The sequence below is a fragment of the Furipterus horrens genome, unplaced genomic scaffold (genome assembly GCF_987537825.1).
Source record: "Furipterus horrens unplaced genomic scaffold, mFurHor1.1.pri manual_scaffold_5, whole genome shotgun sequence".
NCBI lineage: Eukaryota > Metazoa > Chordata > Mammalia > Chiroptera > Furipteridae > Furipterus > Furipterus horrens.
Genome location: NW_028327175.1, coordinates 195,410,756 through 195,425,018, shown reverse-complemented (window position 1 = coordinate 195,425,018; position 14,263 = coordinate 195,410,756). Strand labels below are relative to the sequence as shown.

At 52.4% G+C, this 14,263-nt stretch overlaps 1 protein-coding gene across 1 annotated transcript in view; it reads left to right on the top strand.

Moving 5' to 3' along the window:
• DOCK1 (dedicator of cytokinesis 1) overlaps positions 1–14,263 on the top strand; it is a 385,242-nt gene that overhangs the window by 338,752 nt on the left and 32,227 nt on the right. Inside the window, exons 36-38 of the mRNA XM_090278686.1 lie at positions 2,730–2,770; positions 3,981–4,071; positions 7,271–7,390. Coding sequence (XP_090134812.1) covers positions 2,730–2,770; positions 3,981–4,071; positions 7,271–7,390 — 252 coding nt within the window. The remainder of the gene's footprint in view (positions 1–2,729; positions 2,771–3,980; positions 4,072–7,270; positions 7,391–14,263) is intronic.

Genomic DNA, 14,263 nt, shown 5'->3' with positions numbered 1-14,263 from the left:
TCCCGAGGCAAACATGAGCTCTTCCCCATGGAGCCTCCCGTAGCACCCGCCGTCAGCACCTGCCAGGCATTGCCGGGACACCCACTGAGCACCCCTGAGCTTATCTGACATCGGGAACGTGCGTCCGCTCCGCTCGCGACCGCTGGAATCTCCCATGGAGTGTCCGAGGTCCTCTTCTTACCCAGCTCCTGGGGAGGAAAAGGGGGCTCCAGCCTATCACCAGTGTTTCATGTAAAACGTAAAACAGATTATGGAGTAAAGGCAAACAGGAAAACAGCTTTAACAGAGAGGTGTGCTTGCTGCCTCCTAACGGTTCCTGCCCAGCTCACGCTTAGTCATATGAAAGATACAGATAAATCTTTAATTTCCCAGTCCATTTTTACCCTTTGTCCTGGTACATTTTTTAATGAAACAAGTACCAAGTTTCACAAAGGTATGAATATGTATCTATACCTCTACATGCACACAGATGTGTAAGCGCGTGTTAGAAACCTGTAGGATGTCCTCATTCCTCACGAAGCAGAATGCCCTCGAAGTGCTGAAGTGACAAAGAGCATGGGACGAGCTGGTGGCGCATTAAGCCCGTTGTCAGGCTTCCTTCGGAACCTGTACTGTGGTTTTTCAGAGAATGGAGTTAGTGGAACATTCTGTGTTGTGTGGTTCATTAATGTTCAACTCTTCTCTGGACTTAAAACAATGAATTGAAATTGGAAAAGAAGAGATGGGAGCGGTCACTCTGTCCAGCGGGCTAAGTCCCTGAAGCGTCCCCCTGCTGCCTGTGTAGCGACCGTGGTTCCCAATGGACAAAATGCACGTTCGTAATTGAGTAGCCTGTCATTTGTCACCTGGTAACCCGCAGTCCTTAATTACTGCCAGTAATCCTGGTGTGTCCCCTCATTCTTCAATGGAGTAGAGCCATCCGTACATCCAGCTCCGTGGCCCCTGTACGAGGCTAAGTAAGATGGTTCCAATTGGAATTCTAAAAATCTTAGGTCTGTCTTAGCCATGAAGTACGGAATGAAAACAGAATGCTAAGTGTGTGTTCTGAAAGCCCAGTGCGCAGTGGGGGACTGGCGTTGGGGACGTGGTCCTGGTGGGGTGGCTCAGAACCCGGCACGGACGTCAGCGCCGGTGCGGCGTGGCCCGGGGGGTGTCCAGTTGCTGCGTGCAGAGCCCGGAAGCAGAGCGCCAGAGCAGCTGAACTTTCACAGAGAGACGCACAGGTCGTATTTAGAAACTGGGATTGGAGGTGGCCGTCCTTGGGTTCTGCAGGGGTTTTGAAGTCCTTGGAAGGGACCAGAACGCAGCCTAGGGGGCAAAGAGAAGACGTATCCCTATCTCAGGGAGAGGGGTGAAGGCCGTATGGAGTCCTCATTGTGAAACCGTAGGGAGAATGACCAAGGCTCAGAGAGGAGGGACAACGGGAGGGCCTCAGGGGACGAGGCGGCGCTGTCGCTCGGACACGCTGGCAAGACAGAGTCGGCAGTGAAGGCCGACGCTGTCACGTTGCTCCAGTTGTCACTGAGAACACCCTCATTACCCAGATGACACGGACGTCTCAGATGCAGCAAAACGTGGAAACCTTGGTGCGGTTTTCTGAGCGCGCCCCTCTCACCCTGAATTTGTTTATCATTGCTTTTCTGAGAGCAGGACTGTGGAAGTCGCGTCCTCTCTTGGCTAACGAATTGCACGGGCAGTTGCCTCTCACTGGACAGGGTGTGCCGCTGTAAGCGGTGAGCTTCTCTCCCGATCTTGGGCACCATGCTGGCGTCCTGGCATCACGACGGGCGCTGCCTTTCCCCTTGAAAGTGGCCGCTGCTGTTTTCATGCCTGAGGCCTGGTTCGGTGACTGTTCTGCACGTCTAAGAGAAATATTTTAAGGTGTTTACAGAACTGTCCATAGTAATATAATTGCGATAGAAATGCTTCTGCTCACCCAGAGAACATTTGACAACATGTAGAAGAAGCCCCCTGTTGTTTGTACCATGTAAACGAACCTTTCCCCACCTGTGCGTAGACACAGGGGACACTTACGTGGTAGCCAGTGTTCTTGCCGTGGTTTGGAAGGTCTGTGTGTCCAGAGCAGAGCTGGCCAATAGAAATGTCTGTGACGACGGGCATGTTCTGCATCTGCACTGTCCACCACGGTAACACGCGTGGCAAGTACAACCGAGACAGTGAATTTTTAACTTCGTTTCATTCGAATGAAATTTACTGTATGGTTGGATACACGTGGCTAGTGGGGAGTGTATTGGACAATTCCGGTCTAGCATACCATGTTGCCTGGTTGTGGTTGTTGGTGAGGTTGAGCCCAGCATGCTTGAGATTCTGGGACCACGCTCATGTCCACATTTGGGGTCTTTTATTCATTCATTTATTTATTTAGCTTCTAATGAGATTGCGATGGTTTAAGGATGGTTAAGGTGTCAGATCTTCGGCTAGAACCTTGTTTTAACAGAAGGCAGGTGTTTGCCATGACAGAAGGAGATTTCAGCCATCACGGCATTTCAAGTGTAGGAACTGTAATCATTAGAATCACACCCCCCACACACACCCCAGAGTGAACGGACAGTTGCTTTTGCCACACACGTGCCTGGATGGTTTTAGTCCAAACAGCTGGGTCCATGTGGCGGGGTTGGATGCACGTGGAAGGACCGTGAATTTTTCATGTGCCTGTCACCCTTGTGTTGCAACGGTTTTCTTAAAAGCATTGTGCTTTGATTTTTCAGAATTTCTACAAAGAAATTGAAAGAGAAGAGATGTACATAAGGTAGGTTGGTCTGCCCTCTCTACACGTCTGTTATAACCGCTCCTTGTCGAGCCCATGCTAAGCTATGTCTGAGAACCCCAGGGGTTTGTCTTGTGGGAAATCGTGGCGCCTAGAGATAGAATTCGGTGTGATGCCCAGATGTATTCGGAGCCTGGGCGCCCTTTGCCTGGCCGATCGGAGATATGGGGGTCACACCTGGCCAGCTCAGGGCAAGGACATAAATGATCATTTCACTTCGGGACTGAATCACATGCCTCCTTTGAACAAAGGCACCACCGCAGCTTGTAATGTTTCGTAGTCAGCCACGGGACCGAGGGAGAAATCCAGTTTTACCTGGATCGGAAGTAGGCAACGTGAGTATTTTTCGGCCCCCTGTTAATGATGACACCGTAGTCTTACGTCTCATGTTGTCTGCTGGGTTTTTGTCCACCGCTGGGTTAGTTGCCTTTTTCTCGAGAGTGGTGGGTGTGACTGATCCCCTTTCTTGGTCACTTTTAGGGACCAGTGTCAAACACTCAGCAAGAGTCTCACTTAGAAGACCAGATACGGATATCACCCATGTGGCATTAGTGCTTGATGATGGGTTTATTACACCAAGCACGATTTTCTAACTTCTGTTTTTTTTTAAGATTTCTTTTTACTTCTTTAAAAAAAGAAAGGTAATAATATTGAGAAAACAATCAAGTTTCTTTTGTCCAAAAATGTAGGTGTTTTACATTAAAAAGCACCCTTTATTTCTTTAGAACAGAGACATTCTTTGCATCACCGTCACTGTGATCATTGGAGTTCTTTTCTTCTTACACATCCATATTTTTATGGATTTTTTAGGTGTGCCTTTGGGTTCAATAGTAATGTAAGAAGTCACAAGCATTGTGTAATTTCATTTCAAATGTGTGGAGGAAACTCTGGAAAAAGATGGGAAGGAACCAGAAACCTTGAAGTATAATTCCATGTCCTTGTTCAGCTTCAGTTTTGTCCTAAGAAGAGAGGACTTAAATTTTTTTTAGAATTATTGTATATCACTGTCATTGGATTTTTTTTTTTTCGATGCTCCCTGCAGCAAATGTCTGCAGGGCATTATGAACTGCGAGCGCCATACAAGAAAGCCTAGATACGATTTCCTGCCAAAGGTAGAAGGTAGCTCTCGCCGCCATCAACACAGGTGATTGGGTGACATTTCTAAGAACGTGCCTGCGTTTTGTCACCACAGGTATCTGTACAAACTGTGTGACCTGCACAAAGAGTGTGATAACTACACCGAAGCCGCCTACACCCTGCTTCTCCACGCCAAGCTCCTGAAGGTAAAAAAAAAAAAAAAAAAATTAACACACGCTTGTTTGTGTCATTACAATTCTTAAGATTATTTAAAACGGTATTTTTCAGTGACGTTTTAGTAACCCTGTACGCTAAGGGTTTATGGATGTTGACTAAATGCAGCCACGTAAACAAAGATATTTGGGAAATACTTGGATGATAGGCTTGGCCCTACGGGAGGCCCATTTAACAAGGGGCCCTAGCATGTTGTCACTAAGCCTCGTAAACGCACAGACACCCAACCGTGGGCTGCCAGCAGGTCCCTCTTCATGCCGGCGAGACTCAGTAACGGGGGAGGATGGTATCTGTGCTGGAGCAGCAGAGGTAGGACGAAACGCGTCCTTACTAGTCTTAGCAGAGTACTGGGACCCGGTCATGAGGAGGGATTCCTACACCACCTCTAGTTTTATATTTTCACATTAGCAAGTCATGGGAGCGTATTTCTAATTATATTCTTTATTTTTTTCAGTAGTAAAATTGGGAACTGGATAAACAAGAATAGTTGGGAACTAGAACTTAGCGTGTGCCCCTTAAAGGAGGCTCATTCAAGGATTTAACTCCAGTCTCAGGCCAGCCACCCCCCTAAAGCTGAGTGAACGAAAACCAGCTAAGATCACGTGACAACGGGCTCTGAGCAGTGTCTGCTGGGTGGTGACAGGCTCGGGCTGGGCTCCATTAGAGGCCACATGCTAGTGATCAACAGCCCCCTTTGACTTCCCACCGTGTGCAGCTCCCAAGCAGCGTAACTGACGGAGGGAGATTTGAGTTGGAGCCTCCGCCACCAGCCATCCCGCTCTGAACTCTTAACAGCCTGCGTTTGCTCGGAACCCAAATTTCAGTAACAAGGCATTTCTGCAAATACGAAAAAATGTCTTTTACACCAGGGAAATTAAAATAAGGCTGACAAACTGCTCGCCCACCATTAGGCTCTCTCATAAAGCATGAACACTAACCATGCGTGTGAACGTAAAATATACAGGGGTGTATTAACTATCATGGTTCAGCCATTGGGGTCTCACTTTGTCAGGGTGTGCTCACGACCTGGATCAATAGGCCCAATTGCATTGTGTTTCCCACTGAGCCCTGAATTTTCCAGTGAAGTGGCCAGTGCCCATCTTTTACATCATTATGTGTGGCAATTTTTCCTCCATAGGTGTTGATCCCACTATAAATATGAATGGTGCTGGTTAGTCAGTACCGAAGAACATTATGTGTATTGTTATGACAATTCTTCTCAGTATAACAATGACAAATACGCTCTAGGTCCTTAAACTAAAAATCCTCAACTGGAATCTTCTTTCTTGGTTAAGGATGTTTTGTCCACAAACAAGGACAGTAAAAGCATTAGCCTTTAGCCTAGCAACCAAGTTGCTGCATCTCACCGTTCAGGAGAAAGGTATGAGGGTCTTTGCTTCCCTATTCAGTTTTTTAAGTGACTTTAAGGTTCAAAGAAGTCATTTGAAATCTGAATTTTCTTTTTTTTTTTTTTTTAAGATTTTATTTATTTTTAGAGAGGGGGGAGGAAGGGAGAAAGAGAGGGAGAGAAACATCAGCGTGTGGTTGCCTCTTGCACACCCCCACCTGGAGACCTGGCCCACAACCCAGGCCTGTGCCCCGACTGGGAATCAAACTGGCAATCCTTCGGTTTGCAGGCCAACACTCAGTCCGCTGAGCCACACCAGCAGTGGCTGAAATCTGAATTTTCTTATTCTTATTTATGGTCGTTACATTTGAGAATCCTCTAGTTTTCCTTTTATTCCCCAACAAGTAGAAATCTAGCCGTGCTGTGAAAACCCCATAACTAATGAATTTATAACTTTCAGTTGTGATCAGGATCCACAAGTCTAAGCTCATGACGGAAACATGTGCAGACCAGTTAAAGGTTTCCCAGCTTTCTTGGCTCTCCTAGAACTGGGGAGCCGTCCCGGCTAGCTCTGCGCCTGCCCCTCAGAGCCCTGGGGTCCTGCCTACGATGCCCCCTCCAGCTGTAGGAGCATGGGGAGGGGTGTGTGCTGAGAGTAAGCCTCTTGGGGAGCCCTGCCGGCCCCCCAGGACCTGCTCCCCATTCGAGCAGGCCCAGTCCCTTTGCGCCTGTGGTACCCAGCTTTATTCTGCCTGTCCAGCACCTCCCATTTGTCCTGCCCCCCTGAAGTGTGGGCCACAACAGGTCCCATTGCTCCACATAGGGCCCAACCAGCACCAAGTCCTGTGGGGCACCCCGCCCCCCCCCCACCAGTGTGCATGCTGCTTTCTTGGCAGCGCCATCACTGTCCCATCAGAAAACAGTGCCAGGCTCACCTCCCAGGTCCCCTGCTGAGCAAGCCCATCCCAGAACCCCACGTGCAGCCTGCCCTCCACCCGACCCTGCACTGCCCGTGAAATCTTTTCCGCCGGTTCTTTATCACGATGCCCTAATCGGCAGCAGCACTATCGCTGGGTCGGGCACCTCTGACCCGTCTTTGACTTAGTCCTTGCACATAGAAAGTCCTCACCAAATATTGGATTCTATCGACCCCTATATTTAATGCCTAAGTTCAAGCATTTGCCTGCCAGGTGAGCTTGCCTTCCCTTTGGCACGTCTGCCCCCCCCCCCTTGCTGAGACCTGGGTGGGCCTGCTTCCCGGAAGTCCGCCTGCACGTGCCCAAACACTGGCCAAGTCCCGCGCTGTGCCAGGCAGTGTGCCTGGGGCTGAAGGGGCAGAGGCACCCCCAGTCTATAAGGAGCTGGGCCGCCCATCTGATCTGGTCCCTTTGTTTATGACTTGGAGGGGGGTCCATGTACCTCCTTTGCTCTCAATTACAACGTTAAGCAGCACAGGCCGAGGCTGCACCCCGATACCTCAGTGAGACAGACACAGGCCACCTGGCTCATGGCTAAGCCCAGGTAGGACGGCACCGTCAGCACGCTGATGGGTCTGTGCTTTCCAGAACCCACCGGGTGTCCTCTGTGGGCATCCAGACCCAGCCTTGCCGCCCCTGGTCTGCCCTCTCGGGGCCGCTGCACAGGGTTCTGCCCTCATTTCCAGACCCCACAGCCCGGTGACACCAGCCCCGCGGTCCCCGGCGTCGCAGCTGCGTGCGTGTTCCCAACGTGAGCCCCTGCGTGGTCTGCCCCGAGGGCGGGCAGAGGGTGACACTGCTCACACCCGCCCTAGTGACACTGCTCACGCACTGCTTCTGCCTTAGTGGTCGGAGGACCTGTGCGCGGCCCACCTGACCCAGCGGGACGGCTACCAGGCGGCGACGCAGGGGCAGCTGAAGGAGCAGCTGTACCAGGAGATCATCCACTACTTCGACAAGGGCAAGGTAAGGGGCGCCCGGCCACCTCATCCTCGCGTGCTCCTCCGGCGCCACGGAGATGCGGCTGCACACGTGGTGCCTGGGGTCAGGGCCGGAACTCTGTTACAGGTCGTGTGTACGAAGGTTTGATGCAGCTTCTGAGTAGAAATCTTTTAAAAAAAGCAATCACCCTCTGCTGAGCGTGAGGACTAAAAACGTGGTATTTTTATAGTGCTGGCCAGAGAGGGCCACCGACGTGGGGGCATTTATGGGCACCAAGAGTCCATGTATTCCTTTGATGCTGCTTTTTTTATTGTCACCGAAAAATTAATCCTGTGGCGGCTTCTGGATTAATTGGCTCAAACAAAACGATTTATTCTGCTGACTTCTGTTGGAAGGAAACCTGCCATCGTGTTCCTCAGGGCTGGTGACAGGGCTTGTCACTGGGTGGGCCTGGTGAGGTCTCCGGTTGAGGTGCGCCCCCACCCGCTCTTGTGCTCACTGGGCCGCCCCTCCGGGCTCAGGGAGGCTGTGGTATCAGCTTGAAGGGTCCCCAGGAGGCCCACACCTCAGGGCGCCCGCCGCCTCCACAGGCAGATCCTGGCTTCTCATGACTCTGTGTTGTGACCCTCAGAGAGAAGCCCAGGCCGTGACGGCCTGGACACTCAGTCCTTTCTGTAAATAAACTTGATTTTTAGAGCAGTTTTAGGCTCATAGCAAAATTGAGAGGAAGGTACAGAGAGCTCCCACTGTCATCCTTGTCGTTTTGATTCATTTTTTATTAAATTGAGCACATTCTGGCCAGGGCTTGAGCAAGCACTTGAAAGCCCCCGTCAGTCGGGCATCTCCCTGGTGCGGTCCTGCCTCCTGGCCGAGCTCTGGGGCCCTGAGAGGGATGACTGCGTGTCTTGTCCCTGGCATCTCCCCTGGGGCCGGTCCCCGGCATTTCTCCCGCTGGGGTGTTGTGGCGGGAGATGGGGGTGGGGTGGCATGTGTATCCTCTGAGGCTGCTTTCCCGGACCTGCCTCTGACTCTGCTTGGTGCCACGTCCTTTGCAGAGGCCGTAGATCAGACAACCCGAATTCTCACAAGAACAGGGCCGGCTTTTCCTGCCTGGCCCCCTGGGCCTCCGTTAGAAATCACAGTCTTCGTGCAGAATGATTGCAGGAGTCTCGGGGTGAGTGGGCAGGGACAGGCGCATACAGAGGGCCTTCCAGCACTGGGGACAGTCCCTCAGCGGCGCTGCAGACATGGTTCCCTCCAGGCCTGTGTTCTGAGTGTGTTCTGCAGTGTGGGGGTATTTAAATCACACCACTTCAGCTTGATTTGACACTTATTTTCTTTTTGGGGGGGAGGGGGTTGCAATTCTGCTTTAAAACCCTCTATCCGGGTAAGGGGACTTAATACCACCATGGCACTGGGAGACCAGCAGCTGCCAGGGGTCACAGAACTATGACGTGGACGTTAATGGGGCAGAAGCAGGCCTCAGGATGGCTGTCCCCTGAGGTCACTGAAGAAGCCTGCATCATATCCTCGGCGTGGAAACGTGACACGCCTCAGAGCTCACTGTTGCCTGTTACGTGTGCACAGCTCCCTGGGGGAGACGGGGACTTACAGGCCCCAGGTGCTTTGTCTCATGGAGACCTGGAGCACTCTGGCCACTCCAGCAGCCAGTGACCGTGGCCGTGGCCTGCAGATGGCATCGCGGCCAAGGGACGCTCGGGGTTCCACGGGAGGCTGGGGGTGGTTTCTAGAGAAAGTCTCTCCCCCGGGACCCTGAAAGCAGCAGTGCCCGGCGGATGTTCTGCGCCTTCATCCTGGACACCCCGGCTTTTGAGTTGTGTTGTTATCGTTCCCTGTTTCTTCCTCACAGAGTCACTGTTTCATTGTCCCCTGTTGTAAAGCTTTCAGATGTCTTCCAGCCTCGCCACTGGTCGTCTTACCTTCCCTTTCTCACTGTAAAATGTCACTTCCATCCGCGTCCCATCTCATTCTTTCTCTGCTCGTCCTTCCAGGCTGACAGTGACCCCAGTCCTTTCACCTCGGGTTTCGCCACCCAGTCGCACGTTCCCCCCAAAACCATCCGTCAGGCTTGATCACGGCTGACGCGTGTTCCTCCCTGAAGGTGCTCTGAGCCATCTGTCTTACTGTGTTCGGTTGAGGCCTCGTAGTTTCCAATATGGCCTTGAACGCCAGCACTTCACTGAGAATCACCAGGCTTCTCTGTGGAGGCTGAGGAGTCGGAAATACACGCGCCAGGAGGGAGACGCGGTGGGCGGCATGGGCACCCCGCGTTCACCAACAGAGAGCCGCCCCCGGACCGGCCAGCAGCCCGGCCGCGGACGCCGAGGGCCCACATGACGTGCGAGGCAGTGACTATTTTCAGCGGCAGCTCTGTTTTGTCCCCTCTTAAAATAGCCTCGCCCTGACAAAGTTCGCACTTCGCTTGTGCCCAAGTCAGAAAACGAGGCGTCTTGCAGCACCGTTTGGACCAAAAATAGGGCTTTGGGAGCAAGTTTCTGTTTTTGTTGAGATGGTTGGATTTCTTTTGTAAGTCATGGGGGGGGTGAGATTTTCTCCTCCTCTGAGCTTTCTCCTTTAAAGCCACGGTCGTTACTAAGAGGAATTGCAGGAACAGGCTAAATGATGTCCTCTTTTTGGTTTATCTCAGCATTTCCTCAGTTTTTCAAAATCTTAATATTCTCCAGAATCAATTCAATTCAGCAGAACTTGGCCCGAGTGTTTGATGAGGTCGTAGGTTCGTTATGATTTGCTCCTGAAAGAAAGAATCATTTACTGTCGAAGCCTGAGAAACCATTTATAGTCAGCAACATCGCGGCTCCCCCGCGCCCTGCGTGATCTCTAAGGAGTTTTCTCACTAAGAAGCCTACTGTGTGCCCGGTGCCACAGGGAGGCGAGACACTGGCCTGGCTCAGGGCCTGCAAGGTCAGCTCTGGGGCTGCCGATGTTCACATAAGCAAGCAAACGCCCCTCCAGCCTGTCCCTCTGGTGGCCTCTGGGTCACCCTCTAAGAGGTACAGATGTGATTGCTTCTTCCGAGGAGACAGGAAGGATATCACCTGCAGAGGAGATGACATTAAACTGGTTCTTGATGGGTGAGATCAACTTTGCCAGGCGATGACTAGGGGGCGGGGGGGCTGCAAAGAGAGAGAGCAGCCCCGGGCAGACCGGGCCCCTGAGGACGGCAGTCTGTGCTGGAGTCGCAGGGGGTGCTGGCCACAGCGAGAACAGAGGGCCCTTCACGGGGGGCCGCAGTGCTGAGTCCACCATCTGCCTTCTCTCGGGATGCACATCTCCCCCAGGGCTCCAGCCTCCATCCTAGGGGGACCGCAAGTGGCTCTCCCTTACAGCACCTCTGCGTGGCACTGAGCAGACTGGACCTAGGGCTAGGTCTGGGCCACCTGGGTCCCTTCTGGTGCAGAGGGGACCTCCGCCAGTGCCCTGGATTCTCCCACATCATTGGATTGTCGTGATGTCAGGAACTGGTGTGAGACCCTGGAAATTCAGAGAGTTTGGACACATGATTCTTCCCAACAGCCGTCTGGAAATACAGATGCATTTTGGAAGAAGGACGAAATTCAAGCAGCCCAGACAGCATCTCCACTGGGGGGGGGGGGGGGGGTTCCCACAGCTCATGAGTGGATTAAACCCGAGTTGCCTGCGGATGTCCCCGGGGCATCACTGCCAGTGAATTCTTAGTTAGGGACAGCTGTCCAGGCAGGCATCTTCCTTCTCCTGGGAGAGCGCGGCGGTCACCCTCTCCAGTCGGCCAGCACTGACCTCGCCACTCTGCCGGAAATCAATAGCTGCTGTGCTCTGGGCAGGCCCTCCTATCTGTGAGCAGAGGCAGGGACTTCACCAGAAAAAAACGAAAACAGGCTTCAATTCACGAAGCGCGCAGAAGTGGAACGCCCTGAAGCCGGCACGTGCAGAAAGAAAAGGTGGTCATCTCAGGATCATGGAGCTGAGACCGTGGAATGGGGAGAATGTTCTGTGTTGCAAGTAACTGAGGACTTCGAGAAAGCTCTGAAGCAGATGCACGAGCCTGCGGGGGAAACAGAGCTGTGCATGAAGCTGGTGCCTCTTCTTCAGGCCCGTGGCGAGGTCCAGACACCCTGGGCACCTCCCTCAGCCGCGCCAGGCAGGCCCGTCCACCGCACAAGTTAGAGCGATTTCTTCCCCGATGTCACCTAACTCTAGTTCCTATCAAATCTGTTTTCTCTCTGGCCCTAAGTATTTGTCAAGGTATTCACAGTGGGCACAGGAGTTTCCGCACGCCGGAGAGCCCTGTCCTGTGACAGGCAGGACACCTCCTTGACGCAGAATCCTTTAAAGCAGGCCGGGGGCGGGGAGCCGGGGAAGCGGGGTATAGAAAATGAATGGAAAATGTATAGAAAATCTTGAGAGAAACCACAGCCGGGTAACCTCAGGGTGCGTTGGAGAAGATATTTGTTCAAGATACATGTGTCTTAAAAACAAGCACGGTGGGCATCTACCTGAAGCATCTCGTCTGTGATTTAGGGTGAGGAAAGCACCTTAGGCCATGAGTCGGAAGCCCCGGCCTTCTAGGCAGCTACGGGGGAGGGAGCAAGCCTGCAGAAATGGGCAGGAAAGTCTGGGGAGAGAGAGAACTACAGGGCAAAGTAATGTTTTCTTTGAAACGAAGATGCAGGGGGTCTTAGAAGAAACAGAAAAGCGAGCGAAGGTCCCCTTTCTGGAAATGTGAGCCTTGGCTCGGGCAAAGGACCCCCATCCGCAGACTGAGATATTGAAAGGGTGCGGAGGGGCGGCTTTGAAAAGGGGCAGAGGAGGCCCATGGGGCGGGGCGGGGGCCTCTGGAGAGGACACTGCCCCGCCGCTCTCTCTCTGCTCCTACCCTGGGCTTATTTTTATTTTGCCTTTCAAAGTGTCACAGTGCGACTGTTACTTCAGAATAGCTTTTTTCTCACCAAAAATAGCAGATGGTTTCTTTGAGCCGTAAGCTGTGCACATAGTATTTTAAGTCTTTTGGGTGGTTCTGTAATGAGCCAGGCCCTCGGTGGGGTCATTGTGCTGAGAAAAGGCTGCGACCAGCAGGCAGTGAGGGGTGATGCTGAGGGCATGCCAGGGGCAGCCCTGTGCTTTGTGGGACATCATGGAAACCTGGAGTCAGGACTCCCCTTTCAAACCCCTCCAGGCAGGAGGTGCAGGTGCAGCCCCTGGGCCTCGTTAAGGGCTGAATGTTTACATCCCCCCCCCCCCCAGATTCATGTGTTAGAGCCTTACCCACCACATGATTGTATTTGGAGGTCCGGCCTTTGGGAGGTAATCATGTCCAGTGGGGTCATGGTGAGGACGGGGCCCCCAATGGGATTTGGCCCTAATTAAAGAGGAAGAAGGGGATCTCTCTCAAGGCCCTGCAAGCACACAGTGGGAAAGCTGCTGCCTGCAAGTCAGGAGGAGAGCCTTCATCCCTAACCGAAGCTGCCAGCACCTTGACCTTGGACTTGGAGCCTCCAGAACTGTGAGAAATAAATGTGTGTTGGTGAAGCCACCCTGTGAGTTTACGGGTTTTTTGTTTTTTGTTTTTTTTTAATAGCAGCTCAAACTAAAATGGTCCTCAAGAGCAAGAACTTTGCAAAAAACCAAGCTGGGCTGAGTCTACTCCACTGTGTGCCCTCGGACAAGTACTTCACATGCTCAATCCCCAACTTCCTTATCTGTGAAATGGGTGTGACAGAGACACCCACCTGCCACAGTGCGGGACTTACACGGGCGGCATGTTGCTGGGTGTAAGGTTAGCTTGAAATCGCTCGCCCTGGGCGCCCTGTCTGCCACAGAGGCGGATTCGAGAAGGGGCTAGAGGGGTGCTTTCCTGATTCCCAGCCAGCGGCCTTCAGTTCTGTTCCAGACACGGTGTTGCAGGCCTAGAGCTCAGACCCAGGGGTTCTGCTGCCGTTGGGTCTGTGCCCTTGGGGACGCACAATCTCTCAGGACGAGAGACAGGGAGCGTTCTAACTTCAATATGTCACCAAAAGATTTGAACTAGGGGAGTCCTGGGTCCTTGTGGGAGAACAAAGAAGGAGAGTGGATGGCACCTGGGAAGCCTTCCTGGAAGAGGTGGTTCCTCCACATTTTCTGTGTTCTTCTCAAGTGAACCACTTTATATTATTTTTCCCAAGGAAAATAAAGGAAATCCAGGCCTACAATACGTTTCACCAAATTGTTCCAGAGGTGTCCGAAGTTTACCAGCATTTTAATATGTGTATTACCCCAGATTACCCTGGCTGGTTTGGCTCAGTGGATTGAGCGTCGGCCTGCGAGCTAAGTGTCGCTGGTTCGATCTTCCAGTCAGGGCACATCAGAGAAGGAAAACTCTGACTCCAAAAAACCTCCGCTGCCTTGCGGCATACCTCTTCAGGGGAAAGGCTAAGGGAGTAAACCCCGACAGAAAATCCGGAGCCGGAGTCCCTAAGGCGGTTTGACGTTGTAGTCAACACCGGCAACTCCTGCGGCGCACCTGAAGCCAAGCTGTATTGACTCCGTCTTTCCCTTGGGCCCTTCAGCTGCGAAGAGAGGGGGGGTCTGCTGCATGGGCAACAGCAGACCCTCCATATCACCCTGCCCAGGCTCTGTAGCTTCAGCTTCACTGGAGAGGACACTCCAGCGTCATCGCAAGATGTCGATTCAACACGGGAGGAGACAGATACCGTGTCACTCCCGAGTCGGACTGCACAGCCATTCTCGGCGGTGCAGATAGACTCTTAAGAAGCTACACCATCGTCTCTCGAGACGGACGGCTGCCGACGATTACCCCAGAGAGTTCCTCATTTTAATGTGATGGTGGGCCATGCAACCTCATGTTTCTTGCACATGCAAAGCAAATGTCCTACAAGCCTT